Genomic DNA, 19899 nt, shown 5'->3' on the forward strand with positions numbered 1-19899 from the left:
GCTGTGGCAATGGGATCCAAAATTAAGGCAGAGGCAGAAACTGCCCAGAATTCAGTCCAGCAGACACATTTGTGGTAAATGCTTCTGACCCACAGGCCCTGGAAACTGAGCACACGTGTACAATACTTGATAGTTATCACAGGTGGAAAAGCTAATTGCTTTCACTATTTATGAAAATGTATCCAGCCTTGTGGTGGGCTTGTTGATGGTTAAGTGTCTGATTCAGCATAGTATCAGCCGTAGTGCTGCCCTTGGGCATGAGGGAGATATGATAGAGCAGGTTGCTGGGTTTGTGTCACCAAGGAGCAGAGCAAGGGATATTCCAGAAGGTTTCACTGAAGGTATCCCCTAATGTGGGCTTCCTAGGGCTCACAGATATGATACATACTTCTTGAATCACTGTTATGAGACAGGTAGTTTTCTTGGAACTGAGTGGTGATCAAAACAGACCAAGTTCCTGCCCTCAAAGAGCTGAAAACAGAGATGGCAAAAACACAATGCCTTTGAATAATGAATGTCATGATGATGGTAGGGCAGGATGGCATGAGTGTGAGATTCCAACAGTGGTCAGTTTGGGGTCACCTGAATGCAGGCTAGGGAGTCTCAGACTTGGTGGGAGAGTCACGGGGCAAGGGTGTAGCAGGGCTGGCAAAGGGGCAGTGTGCAGAGCTGAAGCTGCCTGCTATCGAGGACAGACTTGGCAGCAACTCCAGGGCAGGGCAGGCAAAGCAGCCCCCTGGGGAGGTTATGGGTTGTCTGCTGTTTGTTTATTTGACTTGCCTCTAACTGGATTAACGGCCCCACTAGCTGCAGTAATGGGAACTTTAGTATTTGGCCAGGCTCCGGTCACGCCAGAGAGGTGTAGGCTTGGAGTGGAGAAGGCTGGAACCTTGGCACCAAGCCCTACCTGCCCCCCTTGCCATTCCCAGAGCAGCCCCACTCCAGCCTGCATTTCTGCCAGCAGAGAAAGGGATAGTGTAGCCATTGTCAGGAGTCACTCCCTTGAAAAGCCAGTCATTGAGGCTGATCCAGACCCCTGTGAAGGAAGGTGCCCCACTTGTGATGGCAGTCGCAGGCTGGGGTGACCTCCCATGCCCCATATCATTTTCATGGCTGGCGTCAACATGTATCTGGGCCCTGTTTTTGTACAGCTGGATCCCTCCAAAGGAGAGTGTAGGAATCAGATCTGGGTTTGAATCAGTTTCTCTTACGAGCTGTTTATTTCATCTGCAAAATGGAGAAAATCCGGGGATTCAATAAAATTTTGCTTATATAGCATCAAGCTCAGCCTCTGCCATGTAATAGGAATTCATTCTGTGATGTCCATGTATCCCAGGGTTGGGAATGGACGATGCCATCCAGGACAACTAGACAAGGATTTCAACAGTGTATGTGCTTACATTGTTGAATGCTTACAAATGAGGAATGAATGAATGAATATGGTTTGTGTATTGGAATTTGGTGTAGTCAGGGCCAGGAGATGGAATCCAACTCCATCGTGACATAGGCCAAGTCCCAGACCCCACCTGTGCCAGCCTCTACTCATCTTATTTCTTGGGCTTTTTGGTACCGGGACTAAAGCATTCAAAGCCCTCATTATATTTTGCAAATGCTTGTTTGTGGCTGGAGGCTTGTCCTGTACTATTTTTACTACTATTATTGACCTACCTTCTGGCAAATAATCTTTCAGAATTTAACTCAAATCATTTCTTTGAAGACTTATTTTCTGATTCCTTCCTGCTTAGAAGCAAGAAAAGGTGGCAGTCATTGATGCCAAGGCTTGACAACCAGACCTGGAGCTGGCAAGTAGCTTGACTTACGTTTTGTTTCCTCTTTGGGACTGGCCATGAAGAATACATCCTTGATTGAGCAATTATGAGCTTCCAGCGAGTGTCCAGTTAAATCATTCAGACAGGCTGATGTTACCACCCTTAGTTTTATTCTAATTTCTCTGACATCTCCTTGTGAGATGTGCTTTTTTTCCCTTTCATCCTTGTGTCTTTTTCTTTTTGTTCATTGCTAGGACCTTTCATAATGTTGCAGAGATGTGGTAGATGTGAGCATGCCTGTCTTATCCATGTAGTAGAGGGAAGCAGCTACCTTCTCACCATGAAGTATGTTAGCTATAGTTGGTCATTGATACTTTATTGACATTGACACTTTATCATAAAAATGAGGACATTTTTTCTGTTTCTACTATACTGGGAATTCTCATCATTAATGAGTCTGCTTTCTCTGTCTGTTGAGGTGATCATATGGTCCTTCTCTGCTTTTGATTTTTTTTCAGGGTCTTGTATTTGCTAGACAAGCACTTTACCAGTTGAGCCTAATTCTTTTTCCTTTTTAGTTACTTTTTAGAGGAGGTCTTGCTTTTTTGTGGCAGTCTTGGGGCTTAAACTCTGGGCGTGGGTGCTGCCCTTGGACTTTTGTACTGGAAGCTAGCCCTCTACCACTCGAGCCACAGCTCCACTTCTGGCTTTTTGTGGTAAATCAGAGATAAGAATCTCATGGAAAGAATGCTCTACCAGGACTAGCGTGTTCATTGAGATGGAGTCTAGCTAATCTTTGCCTGGGCTGCCTCATGCTGCAATCTTGTGATTCTCTGCTTTCTAAGTATCTGAAGTTATAAACTACTGTGTCCAGCTTGTTCTTTTTTTAGTGAATTATTTGTATTGATTTAGAACTTGACCTTTTGAGTTAACCATAGATTATTTGGTCATGATGTATTGTATTTGGTTATCTGAAATTGGATAGGGAACGGGGGAAAACAAGATGAAGGGTGGGGGAAGGGGGAAGGGAAATGGGGACCATGACATGTGAAAGGGTATCAATGTGTGGGAATTAAGGCACCATTTATCTGGCAAATATCATGTAACCCTTCTATTAATTACAATAAAAATATATTAAAAATATTGCTGGGATTTGATTGGCTAATATTTCTAAAGAATAGATAGCAGATTTTGATATATTAGCTATTGTTATGAAATTATAAATAACATAAAAGTTGGTTATAATCACAAAAAGTCCTAAAATGGACACAGCATTAAATAAACATACAGTAGTATGTTACTAGAAACTTAAAAAAAAAACCTAAGGCTAATGTGTTTCCAAACTAAGGTTAATATGTTACTTAAGAAATTATCAGAAGAATCTTTGAGTTAGGGAGACAGAAAAATGATTATTTTTTTAAAGACCCTATTTGGTTCTTGAGGCTGCTATATTATTATATAAACATATAACCACAAACATGGTCATTTAAAGTGACTGAAAAATTTAAACAATAGATGTTTATTCTCTCACAGTTTTGGAGGTCAAAAGTCCACAATCAAGGTGTTTTTAGAGCCACGTTCTCTTGGGGGGGCTCTAGAAGAGAATTTACTGTCTGCTATCCTAGCTTCTGATGATTCCAGTGTCTGCCTCCTAGTTATATTACTACCTTCTCTTTCTCTGTACTCCCCGCCCCCTCCCCCGCCCTTCTTGGTTGTTGGGCTTGAAGTTTGGGCCTGAGCACTGTCCCTAAGCTCTTCAGCTCAAGGCTACCACCCTACCCCTTGAGCTACAGGGCCACTTCTGGTTTTCTGGTGGTTAATTGGAGATAAGGGTCTTGCAGACTTTAGTGCCTGGCTGTCTTTGAACCACGATCCTCAGATCTCAGCCTCCTAAGTAGCTAGGAGTACAGGTATGAGCCACCACGCCTGGCTTGTGCTTTTGTTTTTTATGAGGATATTTCTAGTTGGAGTTAGAGCTCAGAGGATAATCCAGGATGTCCTCATCTTAGAATCCTTTACTTTACCAGCTACTTTTAGTTCACACCTATAATGCTTCCTGCTCAGCAGGCAGAGATCTGAGAACCATGGTTCAAAGCTAGCGCTAGGCAGACAAATCTAAGAATCTCCAAATAACCAGCAAAAAAAAACCCTGGTAGTGGGAACATGGCTCAAGTGCACTAGGCAGATCAGAAAAGCCAAGCAAAAGTGTGAAGCTCAGAGTTTAATGGCACACGCGCGCGTGCACATGCACGCACACACACACACACACACACACACACACACACACACACACTCCCTCCTCTCACTGCCAAAAAAAAAATCCTTACTTCATTATATGGGCAAAGACCTTTTTTCAAATAAGGTCATATTCAATTCATAGATTCCAGAGGTTTGGCTAGGATGTATCTTTTTAGGGACTTCCATCCAACCTTATACATAGTGTTACTTTAAGATTTCCTTATGAAACACTGACATTTGATTGCTGAATCAAATGAAATAAACTGAATACTAAATACTGAATAAGACTAAACCAACCCATGATCCTTGATTTTGACCAAGTTAATATTTTTTAAATGCTGCTTGAACACAAAAGAAAACATATTAACTAAAACTAAAACCATCTCCTCTAACACAAAGTGTTGTCATCTTTATAAATAGTTAAAACAAACAAATTTTTGGTAACTGTTTATTTGGAAAACCTGGGAATGTAGCCACTTGGCAAAGTAACCTGTGGCTGGCTAATTGGCTTTTGATGAATTGGTCATTTGACACATTGATTTTTGGCCAACTGGCTTGTGAAGAATCAAGTTGGATGGCTTCCTACATGGGCTTGGGGCTTGATATCTGGGTCTGGGAGGTGAGGCCCATATGGGCACCAGGCAGCCTGAGCTCTGGGTCTGGAATCCAAAGAGCACTCAAACTAGGAGAGAGATCCCAGAATACCTGACCATGCCCAGCCTTGGCCAATCTTGTTCTCCTGAAAGCCTGCTCCCAACTCGGCTACATGAGACTTAGAGGACATGAAAACTTTGATAAGTGTGTTCAAAGTGCTTGAGATAAGTGCCTTCCAGCAGCATTATCTTATTTGATCCCCACACTGTACCGTATGAAGTCTGCAATTTATAGATAATGGAAGGAAATGGAGAGTTTAGATCACCTAACCAATACAACAGTGGAGGTGAGTGCTGGAGTTCAGATTCTAAAACAGATTGTCTTTCTCTAAAGCCCTGCGTCTTAACCATAGGGCCTACATGGACCATCTTGTCCTCCATTAGCTCTAGTCCTACCAGTGCACTCATAAGTGATTTCTATCGTCTTTGTTATAACCTTATCTGTGGAACCCACTTTTATTTCTCCATGTGAGGGAACTGGGGCTAGAGGTGAGACTCTGATACTGAGCTCAGTATCAGAGATGAACAGAATCTAGGCTGTACCCTGTTGTTTCCTAGGACTCCTCCAACTCCATCCTGGCCCAGAGATTTTGGCTCTTTGTGTTCTTGTCTCTAAGGCTTTCCTGCCTTCCATCCCCCAGTCCTCTTGTTTATATCCAGCCTTTGCAAGCTTGACCAGCTGCTGAGGGAGAGCCAGTGAAACCACCTGGTACTGTGTCTGCTACAGAATGTTTATGGTGCACAGAGCCGAAACGAAACAACATCCATCTTGTTGACTGGTCCCAAACACTGTGCTCATTCAGGGCCAGGCTGCTGATGGGCCCCCATGTTTGGCAATGAACTTGGCATACAACACAGACAGAGGGTCAGAAGAAGGCAGGCACACTTGGGGAAAATCATGCCTTTAGTCCTTGCTGCTCTCCTATTTCCTGTACACTGCTTCTCTGACCAAATATGTTAATAATGTGCTATGCTGTCAAGGTTTCTGGAGAAAGATGCTTGATTTCAGAAGCACAGATCAGCCTCAGCCACAGACTGAATGATGTCATTAGTCAGTAAGGTACCATGTTATGGGAGACAGCAATCCAGCAGTCTAGGGGTTCTTTGCCTCAAACAAACCTATTTCGAATGCCAGTTTGGCCCTTATCACTTCCCAAACTCAGTTTCCCCTCATCACCTCCCAAACTCAGTTTCCCTGTCTCTTTAGTACGCTGATGTGACCTATATCTGGCAGAGAAAGTGGGGAAAGCCCTGAAATGCAGTTGTAAGTTGTCTAATAAATGCCCTGTACTTCTAAGATGCTGGGTAGCAAGCATTTCCTCAGGCCACCTGTAGGAGGTGACTGTGGGATAACAGGATCAATACCAGAGAATTGGTTCTGGGCTCACCTTGGCCACTGGCTCTTGTATGACCTTGGACAAACTCCTTAAAACTTCCCATGGGGTCCCAGTCTTCCTTTCATGTGAGAGACCTAGATTATCTTTCAGGACTCTATTAGACCTGGTAACTTACAGTGAACATCTAAGGGCTGCTCAGTAGTGCAGCTCCTCTAGGAATGGCCTCTTGAGCCAGTGGGCAGACTGGTGGGTCTAGAGCTACCAGCCCTAGGATTGGTTCTGATCTAGGATCTATGTCCCCTATTAATCAAGATCTTGTTTGTTTGTTTGTTTATTTGTTTTTTTGGTCAGGTGTTGGTGGCTCATGCCTATAATCCTAGCTACTCAGGAGGGCAGAGATAGTAGGAGGATGGTTTGAAACCAGCCCAGGCAGTAAGGTCCATTAGACTCTATGTTCAGTTAACTAGCAAAAAGCTAGAAGTGAAACTGTGGTTCAGATGGTACAATGCCAGCCTTGAGCAGAAAAGCTAAAGGGCAGTGCCCAGACCCTGAATTCAAACCCTAGTACCAGTACACACAAAAAGTATTTTCAGCTTCAGGGGCCTCATTTTTCTCACGTGTCAAGTGTCTAATTGGTTTATCTAGCAGGATCTTTGAGAGGCTTAGAGGAAATGTTTAATATAGTGCTCTCTCCCCCAGGTATGGACATATATCCCCTATCTCCCTAGGCTTCAGAAGAGGGATCTTAGTGCACTGGGACAGCCAACTCCATGTGGAGAAGATACATATCAGAGTAGGCATCACTTGGTGATTAAGGGTCCTTGTGGCTCTCAGCCTGTGACAACTCTGTGGAGCTCATCCCTGTATCTTTGTGTCAGTCCAAGAGGATCCCAGGCAGGTACATGGGATTCTCTTTGGCCAAATCCAGACAAAGGCTTGGATCACTGAGAACTGGTACCCAGGCCTGAACAGTAAGGCCTACAGTTCTGAAGAGCCTCCGGTATGAGGACCTGTAGTAGAGGGAAGAGGCAACAGCACCCTCCTCATAGTCACAAAGCCTTTGGACAGTTCATACTGCTGGGATCAGAAGAGACACAAACATACAGAGGCACCTGTACAGTCTCCTTCTCTTCTTTCCTGAGCAGGGTTTCTTTCCCTGGTCTCTTGACCGTACCAGGTCTGGTCCCCATGGAGTTGAAGTATGATGACCCCTTATGGAGGACAAATTCCCTCATGGCAGTGTTTCAACGGCTGCCCCTTCATAGCTGCATTTCCCTTGTAGAATCAAAAGTGAGGGCAGTAGACTCTGGTCCACCCCGTTCTGTATCCTTCTTACAGCAGGCCCACTACAGTTTGGAGTGCAAACACAGTTTGCACACTGTTTGGGTGCCAGTCATAGTTCTTCAAGCACATTTTTGGGAATGTTCCTTGTGTTCCTCATTTTATGAGGGACTTTGGTGAGTTTCAGCTGACAGAGATGTTGAAGCTGCAGTGGTGTCTATATCATAGAATCTTCTGGTCTGTCTTGGCTGTTAAGTGGATCTTTAAAAATATTATAAACCATATATTTCACAAATGTAAAGTCATACCTTGCATGGTTTCTTCTTTTTTAATAATTAATTTACTTTATTGTTATTTGTAGAGGTGATATACAGTGAGATCACTATTACATGGGTCAGGTAAAGAGTACATTTCCTTTTGTACAGTGTCTTCTGTTAATATGTCTTTCTTAGCCACACAGATGCTCTGTGTCACTCGGGGCCTGGCCTGACTCTCACCTGGTGGAATTACTTCTACATTTCTCTGAATTAGCAATGATGCACTTCTATGTGGATCTCTACTATACATAGCAAAGAGAATTCAGAGAGGGTGTGAACACAGGGCTGTGTGGCATAGAGGAAGTGGTAAGGGTACATTGTGTTGATAGGATGACAAGGACAGGGATTGTAATAACCTGTCAAGCTTAGCTGCCATATTCTGTTTTTATAATTTAATCTGCTTCGACCATCTGTATGTGGTTTTGTCCTTGTGGTCATTGACTTAGGGCATCATATGGTGATATCATTCAGTGACCACCACCTGCGTGTGGTTATGACCACCTGCATGTGGTGTCTACCTTTAACACTCAGCCTTACTGAAGCTTGGGGCTGTTCTCTACCAGCCTGAAGGTGAGGAGCAGTCACTGTGCAGCTATTAAAATGACTCCTAGCTCAATTCATTGAGTGCTGGTGTCTTTAATGCTGTGAGTTTGAATTCTACCTGAGTGGCTGGGATACAAGAGGATGAACAGGGTAGATGGGGCAAGTTTGAGCATCTTGGCACAGGTATTAGGAAATGCAGGAGACAGGCTGGAACAATGTCAACAGCTAGAAGGTTGAGGTCCTGTTTGTGTGGTTCAACTATTTACAGATCATCTCTGGGCTGTGAGAGTCAGAGTCTCATGATTTAAAAAAATCATCTTGACTGTGGTGGAGTAATGGGTCTCACTCCGAGGGGAGAAGAGACTTGTCTAGGTCTCCTGGTGGTTTGAAGTAAGGTGAAGGTAGTCAGAGTGGGGGCTAAAGGAGAGAAAAGAGTTTAGAACAGAGGGCAATGGAAGGAGGAGAAGCTGGGGGCAGGGTGGATTGAAGGTGAGCCTCAGGTGCCCAGCACCTGAGCCTGCTAAGATCCTCCTCAGGTGTACTTCTCCTGGATTTTCTTAGAGTCAGTCTACCACACACCCACCCCGATCTCCCTGCAAAGGGCCTATGCCACCAACTCACCTTGAAACTATGTGCCCACATGAAACTATGTACCTGCCTTTCTATGACTACTTTGGAGTTCAAGATCTGTGTTTGGATCTAGAAATAGGTCTAGACTCTTAAGAAATTTAGACTAGCCTGCCTTGAAGTGTCTCTGAAAGGCAGAGTCAGCTACACTTAGACCAAATCCTGATCCTGCTATACTTGCTTTGTGACCTTGCAGGGACCCTGTTTTCCCCTCTGCAGAATGAGGAGCTGGCATGCACCAGAGGTTCTCCACAGCATATTCTTTTCTCTAACAAGATTTCTTTTTGGTACTGTCTCCTTTACACTCCCAGCATGAAATTCATAACTCACCTGTACCATCATTGAGAAAAATTCCATATAGTATTTCAATTGTAATATAAAAAAGAAAGGGTAATAACTTGCCAGTGTGTGTTTCCATGTATACACATTCAGGCAGGAGTGTGCTGGGTGACGGGTGAAGTTGGGGACTCACACCTGTGTGCAGCATCACATAAAGTCACAGGCAGTGTGACTGAGGTGACGTGAGTCTCAGAACTAGTGAACAACCCTTGGTCAAATTCCAAACAAAACTCAGTACAATCTTTGCCTAATTTACATGGAAGTTCCATGCCTGGAAAATTTAGTGTATGTTAAGACCATGAAAAAGTACTTTGTGTTCATGCGTAAAATAAACCTATGTTTCAGGATCCCATGATCAGGTTACTTGTTGATAGATATGTCGAATACCTAGCAAGCTATTACAAAGTTAATATAGGACTAACCTGCCCTTAGTGGTGAGACAACTCCTTCACCCTAAATGACTGTGTGTCTCAGGCACTGCGGCCGCCCAAACCCTCTACCTAGTGATTTCCAAAGTGCCTCTAGGTAGAATGTTACTGGAGATCTCAAATGGACAACCTGTGCTCAGGGGAGCTGAGGGCACAGATTTAGGGCATGGGGAAGGGACAGGAAGAGAGGGGGCATGGAACAAACAGGGTCAAGCCACAGAGCTGGTCCTGAAGGAGTGGTTCCAGAGTTGGTGGATTCAGATCTATTTGGAACTGAGAGAGGTTTCAGCCACTAAAGCTATGGTTTCCCCTGTAGAATTTTCTAGTCTTTCTGGCCACTCTGTTAAAAAAAAAAACACTTTTTTTAAAATCAAGTGTAGAAATTTTGAACATCTCTGCATGTGCCATTTTCTGTGGCATTAGGATGCCTGAGTCCTCCACAGGATAGTGGTATAAACATTCCTTGACTTACAATGAGATTACATCTTGCTTAAACCATTATAGGTTAAAAATACCCACAGTAGAAATGTGTTTGCTTCTCCTAACCTAGTGAGCATCCTAGCTTTGGCACACAGTCTGTTATAAAATGTCACTTGGTTCCCTTTGTGACCAAGGGAGGTTCAGTTGGATGCTGTGGTCCAGCATCAAGAAAGAATTTTACCACTGGCCTGAAAAACAGTAAAATTCAAGGATGATTTCTGCTTGAATGTGTATTGATTTGGTCCATTATAAAGAGGGAAAATTCTGCCAGGTAGTATCTGTATTCTCTCAATCAGGGCTACTGATTCTTGAAGAGACACAAGATGTGAGTGAGTCCTGTCGTGCCCTAACATCATGGTCCTCCAGGTGCATGGTACTGCACAGCACTGCCTGCCCCATCTCTATTATGTCTTTTTACTTGGACTTAGTATTTTCCGACAGTGTAAAGGACCATTTCATCAATGTAGGGGGAAACCAACATAGATACAGAAGTAAAATAATTAGCCTGATTTAAGGAGAGAGGGCTAAAAAAGGTTAAACATGAAATCATAAGTATTTACCTGACATTAACAATTATAGCACTGTTTTTACTGGAAAAAAAGGGAAACATTTTGGTTTTTGTTTTATGTTTCAGTCAGCCATTTCCTCTAGATTTTTTTTCTCATCCCATTACTATCCTTGGTTTTTGATAAAAACAAACAAGTGTTTGGTGACCATCATTGTTTTCCCTGGTAACTTGGACCAGGCCAGGGCTCATGAGGGGCTGCAGGGCATTCTCAGAAGTGCACTCGAGGAATCAGTGGGTTTGATAACCTCTGAGTCAGAGACTCTACTGTTTCTGACTCATGCCTTTACTGAATCGTGGACCCACAATCACTGAAATGCTTAGCTTCAAAGAATGATATCATCTTAGAATAAGAGAATAAGAGTTTTAGAGCCCCACATGTATGGAAATTCCAAATCTTAAGTTTTGGAATTGTTAATACTCTATGTATTGTTTTTCCATTCTTTTTACTATTATGATATACTTACATATACACACATATGTGTGTGCATATACATACACACACACACACACACATATATATATATATATATATACATATGGAATCTCAAATCCTGTTCTTTCCATTAATGTAATCCTTATGAATGTATCTTCTATGATGAATTAGTAAAAACATTAATCTTTGTTAAACTGTTAATATGTCAAGGATGACCACTAATAATAGAAGTATATATCTAATAAGCTAATAAAAGGAGAAATGGAATTAAAAAAACAATCCAAAAGAAAATTAAAATGAGCTGGGGCACAGTGGCTTATGCCTGTAATCCTAGCTACTCAGGAGACTGAGATCTAAAGATCAGGATTCAAAGCCAGCCCATGAACAAAAGGACCTGAGATTCTTTTTTTTTTTTTTTTTGCTAGTCCTGGGCTTGAGCTCAGGGCCTGAGCACTGTCCTTGGACTTTCTCAAGGCTACAGCTCTACCACTTGAGCCTCAGCTCCATTACTGGCTTTTTTCTATGTATGTGGTACCGAGGAATTGAACCCTGCTCTTCATGCATCCTAGGCAAGCACTCTACCACTAGGCCAAACTCCCGGTCCCGGATCTGAGATTCTTATCTCCAGTTAACCTCTGGAAAATGGGAAGTGGGGCTTGGCTCAAGGGTAGGGTGGTAGTCTTGAGCTGAAGAGCTCAGGGACAGACAGCACCTAGGCTGAGTTCAAGCCTCATAACCCACCAAAAAAAAAAAAAAGAAAGTTAAAGTGAAGAAAATAAAGAACTTAGAATAAATGAAATAAACAAATAGGAAGGATGTAGGTTTAACACAATATGGTAATTCTGTTAAATATAAATCAGATAAGTAGACTAAATATAATATTCAAGTTAAAAACAAAACTTGAGCTGATAGTTTGTAGTCAGAACTTGTAATCCTAATAGCTTGGGAGATGAAGAATGGGAGGATCATAGCTTGAAGCTCAATCCAGGAAGAAATGTTCCTGAGACACTATCTCACCCCATAGCTGAATGTCATGGCACTGGATGATTAGAAGGCTAAAGGTGGAATTGGGAGGATTGTGATTATGGACCAGTCCTTGGCAAAAAAAAACAATCTGAAAGACTATCTCAACAGAAGCTGGGTATGATGTTGAGCACCTGACATCTCAGCTAAGATGCCTAAAAATGGAAAGATCATGTTCCAGGCACACATCTGGGCCTGGAACAGGCCCCTAATGGAACTGTGGCTCAGTGGTTGAACATATGCTTAGCAATGAGCCCCTAGGTTCAAACTCCACCCAGTCCTACAAAACAAAAACAAAAAGATAGTGAGAGTGTATATAAATTGTAATAATTCAATAAAATATTAATATGATTGCATTAATAAAAATATGTTTAAAGGAATTTGTTTGGGGGTTGTAAGTTATAGGAAATTCATCTGAGAGTCTTAGAACACTATAAGAATTTAACTCCTCATGTGAAAAGTTCTTAGTGCTTCAGTGCTGATATACAGTTTCTTTGCCATTCTTGTCAAGGTACCCTGGCTTATTGGCATTGTCTTCATGCTAACTCCCTTAGAACATTAAGATGGCTTTGGCTGGCATCATGTGCTTCCTTATCCACTCCCAGTCACAGAAGATGTTCTAAGTTTCTTGCTAATAAAACTAATTGGTAAGCTAGGTGCTAGTGGCTCATGACTATAATTGTGGCCACTCAGAAGGCCTAGATCTGAGAAGCGTGACTCAAAGCTAGCCAGAAAATCTGTGAGACTCTTATCTCTAAGCAAAAAGTCAGAAATGGAGATGTGGCTCAAGTGGTAGAGAGCTTGCTTTGAGCAAAAACCTAAGGACTTTCAATTCAAAGACCTGTACTAACACAAAACCAAATCACAACAAACAAAACAGCTTGTATTACATGCCTGTGTCCCAGTTAGTCCCAATGGCACTATAGCTGAGGAGATGAGATCAGGTATAGCTCACCCTGGATTGAGAACAAGGATGGCAGACCCTTAATAGTGCTTACTATTTGCCAGGTCCAGTTCCACATACTTTATATATGGACATGAACAATCTCAACTTTATAAACTTACACAGACAAGCTAAGTTGTTTGACCTACACAAGATCACAGGGCCAATAAATGGGAAAGCCAGGATTTAAATCTAGTCAATCTGGCCCCACAATCTACACTTTATCTGCTATACTATGCTGCCTCTCCCCTTCTCGAGCTTGAGAGAGGAAATAAAGAACTCTGTAAAGAAGGGAAAGATTAAATACTAGGATGTCAGGGATGCAATGTTTGTATTCCTCCCACTCCAAATTCATATGCTATTTAACATTCAGTATTGCTTTATTTGGGAAAAAAGAGAAGTATTTAAGGTTATATGAGGTCATAAAGACAATTCTCTACCCAATAAAACTAAACATCCTCATAAGAAAAGACACCAGCCGGGCACTGGTGGCTCATGCTTGTAATCCTAGCTACCCAAGAGGCTGAAATCTGAGGATCGAGGTTCAAAGCCAGCCTGGACTTAGCAGCTTGACTCTCTTATTTCCAATTAACCACCAGAAAACTGGAAGTGGTGCTGTGGCTCAATGTGGTAGAGCTGAAGTGCTCAGGAAGCGTGCCCAGGCCGTGTTCAAGCCCCATGACTGACCAAAATAAAACAAACACCAGAGCTCTCTCTTGCTCTTTCCCTCTGCATGAATGTACTAAGCCAAGGCCATGTGATAGCATGGGAAAAATAGCTGTCTTCAAACCAAGAAGATAGCCCTCATTAGAACATAGTCACATACCTTGATCTTGTACTTCCAGCCTTCCAAACTGTGAGAAAATAAAATTCAGTTGTTTACCAATCCAGGTTATAGTATTTTGTCAATAGTAGTTACAACAGACTCATACACTGGGAAAACAATTGGCTGCCTCTACTCTAAAGCCCTTATTGATATAGAATGTCTAGGTTAATAGTGTCTTCCAAACTGATGAAGCTGGCCTTACACTATGATTTACTGTTTACCAGCTGCTGATATCATCACACTCCTTCCTCTGCCTCTGGAAAACAGGGTTGGCAAGATGAGCATGGGAAGAGCCAAGGACTACACATGGCACATAACAGGTAGTTCACTGACTTGGTACTCATAATTCATCATTAAATTAAAAAGAAAAAAAGAATATATATTTCCTATTATTCTTATTTTGTAAAATTAAAAAATGTATACATGTGCATGGGAAAGTAACATAAACATGTCTGTTTTCATTCCCCATATTTGCTGTGGCCTTATAGAAAGATACTTCCTAATTATTGCCTAGCTTTGTTCTACTCTTTTTAATAATAGTATGTGCTGATTTGGTGACAGAAGAGAGTCTGGGGGAAGAGATGTCTCTTCTATGTGTTCATATATACACAGATCTATGCCTGCATTTGTGACCAGCCCTGCACCTTTCCCTTCCTGGCCCAACCTGGGACAGAACTGTGGGCCAGCTCGGTTTCTTTGCAGTGTTGTCCAGAGGTGAGCCTGCTCAGGTTTTATTGGCCCAAGTCCCTGTAAATCTAGCTTAGCTTTAAAGGGGGAATTTATGGGGTTCTTGTAGTCTGGGATAAAAGATGGTGGGCAACCATAAGCCTGGTGTGAGGCCTCAACTATCAGGAGCTGCTGCTGTGGATGCCCTAAACAAGTTACAGGCCCCATGATGGCTGTGAACACCCCAAAGTGGCTCCAGCAAGTAGCCAGGCTTGTCTATATCATCCTGCTGGGATGTTAAGACTTAGGAGAAAGCCTGGCTATCCCTCATTCAGATTTTCTTCCTTAAGAAGGTCCTGGCTGGGGCCGGGAGTTTGGCCTAGTGGTTAAAGTGCATGCATGAAGACCGGGGTTCGATTCCTTGGTACCACATACATAGAAAAAGCCGGAAGTGGTGCTGAGGCTCAAGTGGTAGAGCTCTAGCCTTGAGAAAGTCCAAGGACAGTGCTCAGGCCCTGAGCTCAAGCCCAGGACTGGCAAAAAAAAAAAAAGAAGGTCCTGGTTGACCACTAAGCTTTTGGGTTTCATAAATAGGATAAAGGGAATAATAAAGCACCAGGATGATCCAGATTGGGCCCTAGAAGTTGATTACTACATATCTTCCATATGACTAGCTGAGCTATTCACCCTCTCCTACCCTAAGAGCTAAGAGGTCCTATGTTTCCTGAGCTTCAGTGTTTCTGTGGTATCCTTGCTTCCCAGTCTGGTTACCTAGAACCTAGTTCTAGCACTTCTGCTGCTCAGAGTGAAAAGCTGAGGCTAAGGGAGGCTAAGCCTGCAGAGCCCTTACTCAGACTCCTGATAAAGGGTTGTGGCGCGTCTCCTTGGACTCAGGTTTGAGGCTTTTCTTCTATGGCTACTGGCCAGGAGAGCAGGTCTGTCCCAGTGAAGCTGTGATTTTTTTTTCCTTGCCTATTGAGTGACCAAAACAGAGGGGCCTTTCTTAAAGTGCCAGTGACATCAGGCACTAGCTCTACAGGCATTTTCTCAGGGATGTATACTGCCGCTGGGATTAGTACCCCCATTTTACATGAGGAAACTAAAGCTCAGATGGGTAAAGTAACTTTATCTGGCCCTGAAACTAATGGTAGACTGGGGCTTCAACCTCTGAGTCTTCAACCTAGGGGTATCTGCAACAAGAGCTTGTCTAGTTCCCTGAAGCCATGTTTGGCAAACAGCACCCTTGAAAGTGAAAGTGAGGCAGTTCACCCAGCTGGCAGTCTCCTTGCATTTCTAGCCTACCTTCTGCAGGGCTATGTGCTGCAATGAGGAGCGTGTTACTAGTGGAGCCCAGGTATCTAGAAAATATGCCTGCAGTGCAAGACTAGAGTAACTCCTCTTCCAGCGTAGGCCCTGCTGTCTTCTGTGTGTGGAGAAGTTGGACAAAAATCACATCTTGAAATGTCCTGCCCATGGAAATTCTGGGGAGATCCTGGTCTGGAGGCTTTAAAAGACCTATAGGGGGTCCGGGAGTTTGGCCTAGTGGTAGAGTGCTTGCCTAGCATGCACGAAGACCCAGGTTCTATTCCTTGGTACCACATACATAGAAAAAGCCAGAAGTGTTGCGGTGGCTCAAGGTAGAACACTAGCCTTGAGGAAAGCCCAAGGACAGTGCTCAGACCTTGAGCTCAGGCTCAGGACTGGCAAAAAAAAAAAAGACCTATAGGGGAGGCAGGACTGTAATGGCACCTTTAGCACAGTGGCAGTGCAGAGGATTATAAGCTATCTATGTGGCGATAAAGATGGAACATTTGGAGTGTTGGGCCTTGTGGTGAGCAGAAGGTACCCTGCGTGACACACAGGACTGCTGGAGAGTTGAGTGATGAGGCTGCACAGGGAGGACTGACACTAAGGAACATTCTGGAGGATCCAAGCTTCCACGGGGCTATAAGGATGTGGGAAGGTCAGGCCCCTGATTTGGTGGTAAGGACATGTTATAGCAAGGCATCAAGAATGAGTGGAAGAGTCAGGATATGGGTCCTAGAGCCAAACTGAAGGCATGTCCATTGACTGAATGCCCACCAGTGCTATCACTGTGTTCAGTGTTGGATTTCATGTTATAGTCTGCACCCTGTAAAGATCCCCATTTTACAGATGCAACAAGGTGATTGCTTCTAATTCTGATTCTCTCCTTCATGGCTTCAGGGGTGGGCAGACTGACAGTCTAAAATCATGGATCTGCTTCTCTAAATAAAGTTTTATTGGAACACAGCCTGAGTCACTTGTTTTCAGGTTGTTTATGGCTACATTTCACAGTGTGATGGTAGAGTGGCAGAGAATAGATTCCTATAAAAACCTGTGCTATTTCCTGCTTGGCCTTTTATAGCAAACAGTTTCTGATTGTGAAATTTATTTTGCAAACTGTAGTGTGGTATCCTATCTCTAGACTAGTACCTGGTCAGCACTGGGTCTACTAGCTAAGAAGGCCAGTAGACCTTCTTAGCCACTACCAAGGCTATAGGAGGAGCATCTGGGCCCAGTATGCTGAATGCAGCATTGTCCACTCTTGTACAGACTTGGCAGGCTTCATCACAAATTAACATTCTTGTGGGAGTCACCTTATATGTGGTGCCACTTTATAGCCAAGTCATTAGGGTAATTTGCCAAGCTCTCTGGGGGTGTAACTGGAGCCATTTGCTTCAGGTTTGCTAGCTGAGACTTCATTCGGGGTACACAGTCAGACCATTTGGTAAATTCCACGTCTTAGGGTTTTTGTTGTCCTTCTGAGTTTGGTCTCAGGGCCAAACTAAAATGCATCTTGGGGCTAAAATGTATCTCAAACATGGTTCTTCCCTCCTGCTGTAGACTTGAGGAGAAATAAAGTAGTTATAATCATTATTACTAATAGTGGGCTTATTATGAGTGAGACACCCTGCCAAATGTAACCTTCCCTGTGGCCACAATTCTCTGAGTTAGGTATCAGTGCCATTGCCCAGATAAGTAAACTGAGGTTGGACATGGAAACCAGATCAAATCCTTACCTTGCTTCAGAAGTACCAATCCAAGCTCTGCTGAGAATGTGCTATATGATTGTGGAAGGCACGTTCCCTCTCTGGATCAGTTTCTTCGTGTGTTAATATAACATATGATCAATTCTAGCACTGATAATCTAGAGTTTCTTACCAACTTTAAAAAATAAATTCAAGGTTCCATTATTCTCCAGCTTTTCAAAGGAACTTAATTTTCATGGAGAAAGCCAGGTACAAGCCCTTCTTGGTGTCAGCCCCTCTCCCTGGTCTTAGGGTGTCAGGATGACCAGTATAAATCCCTCAAGTTCATTGTTGATTCCTGTAAATAGAGCATAAACAACAGTGGGTTTTTACATCTGGGTCTGTGACAACGCTGGGAACAGAGAGGCCTGACTCCATCAGGCAGGAGACAGTACCCACAGTGTCCCTAGGAGACCAGGGTGAGTAGCACCCCCACTGTTCCAGTGGCAGCAGTATTTCTGGAACATAGACTACAATTTCTGGCTTAATTTCCAGTCTTTGCAAAGGTAGGTCTGGGGCAGAGTCTGGCATAGGCTTGGACCCTGGCTTGCCAAACATTGCTATACAACTTTGAGTAGACACTTGCCAGTACTGTGACCTGCTGTATGTTGGGAGAACAACAGTTTTCCCCAAGACACTGGGCTGGTACAGGGGCAAAGGCTAGATTGGGCTTAGAATACTAGCCAGCGCCAACTGAAACTCAAGAGACTCCCTCTGTCCCTCCCACAAGATTTATTGGAGGAAACCCTCTGTCTCCAGCAGAGAAGCAGCTCATAGGCCTAATGAATTGTTGATAATGTTGTTTTCCCACAGAGTTGATGAGTTTGATCTCATCAAGTCTATCACTACCTGTGTGACCTTGCAAATTATGTAACCTTTCTGATCTTTCCAGATGTCCCAGTAAAGTTAACCAAGAAGCAGCAGAACAGAGCTTGGGGCTTGAAGTTGAAAAGATCCAGATTTAGGTCATGGCCTTGTCCATTATAGTCCCTTGAGCCTGGTCAGAGGCACAGAAACTCTATAAGCTTTGGATTTCTCCTTCTGGGAACTGGCTATGTAGATTGCTTTGACTGAACACTGGGAACTCTTAAAAAAGGGCTAAATGCTCGTTTACTCACTGCTGTTCCTGGCTCCAACTTCTTCCACCACACATATCCTCCTATGTGAAGGAGGGGACAAGTGACCCACTGGTCCCCAAAGGGCCTGATAGGTCCTCAAAGAAAGCCCAGAACTGCACCCACCCCTAGTGAAACAGCTCGGACTCTGGGAAAGACCCCAGAGAAACAACCCGCGCGATGATTAAGCACTCTCTGTTCCAAATGCTATTAATGGTCATAAAATTATCCACAGCTTTCTGAGGCCCCAGTCCCAGGGTTTGCCTCAATGGGACAATAAAATTGCATGCAGAAATGATTTGGAAAGGCGAGGACAGCCAAGCAGAGACAGAGTTAAACGAGCTGAGCCTGCTCTCATTAATTCAGGCCATTCGCATTTGTTACCAGGGATTTCTTTTTAATTAAAAAACAACCAAGTTATTAAAAAATAAGCCTGTGAAGGGCTGGCCGAACAGCTGCCAAGGCCAGCAGAGAGCATGTTCCTCACAGCAGGACAGAGTAGGCTCAAGCAGGGAATGTGGTACAGAGCAGATGTTTATCTGAACCCCCTTCCACAGCTTGCCAGAGCCCCATGCCTGCCATGGACCTTGCCATTGGTGCAAACTGTAAAGGGCTGGGTGGTGAACACTGAGGCCTGTCCAGAGCCTTGGGCCGTTGGTCTTCAAGTTAGAATTACCTAGCCTCAACACAGAGCTGTGTACTGTAAGGACTGGCTTGGGGTGAGCTAGGATTAGAGTAGGACAGGTGTATCCCTGGGTGTTGTCTCACTAAAAGGCCACTTAGTGTGTAGCAACTAAGATGCTTGAGTCTAACCCAGCTCAGAAGCTGACTAGTCATGTGATCTTGGGAGAACAGTGTGACTGCCCAGGGCCTCAGTTTTCTCCTCTGTCAGATGGGGATGATAATATTCATGCCTGCCTTTGAGGGAAGTAGAGCCCAGATGAGTCTGTAGCAGGCACACACTATACTGGTGCTTCATGTTGCAGTCTTATCTCTGGCTAAGAGGCTTGATATGATCTGGTATCAGTTTGGTTTTGGTTTTGGTTTTGTTTCTCATCCTAAGGGCCTAAATTCTCAGGATTGACGGTGTTGTGTTGGAGGATACACAGGCCTGTTGATAAGGCCTTATTACATCTGTTAAGGCACTTAACAGTTCTACAACTCTGTGTAACTTTCACATCTGGCACTTCTGTACCTACTCTTTGATTTCCTTTCTCTGCTCAAACCCTACATCATTCTGGAGGGCTGGGGGTGACCGCTGCC

General features: G+C 43.6%; 1 protein-coding gene across 1 annotated transcript in view; it reads left to right on the forward strand.

Moving 5' to 3' along the window:
* Nucleotides 1-19899, forward strand: part of LOC150061802 (zinc finger protein GLIS1-like) — a 116044-nt gene that overhangs the window by 94698 nt on the left and 1447 nt on the right. Inside the window, exon 2 of the mRNA XM_090333989.1 lies at nt 14030-14125. Coding sequence (XP_090190115.1) covers nt 14030-14125 — 96 coding nt within the window. The remainder of the gene's footprint in view (nt 1-14029; nt 14126-19899) is intronic.

Source organism: Megascapheus bottae, chromosome 6 (assembly GCF_031878675.1).
Source record: "Megascapheus bottae isolate mThoBot1 chromosome 6, mThoBot2.hap1, whole genome shotgun sequence".
In the NCBI taxonomy this organism is placed as follows: Eukaryota; Metazoa; Chordata; class Mammalia; order Rodentia; family Geomyidae; genus Megascapheus; species Megascapheus bottae.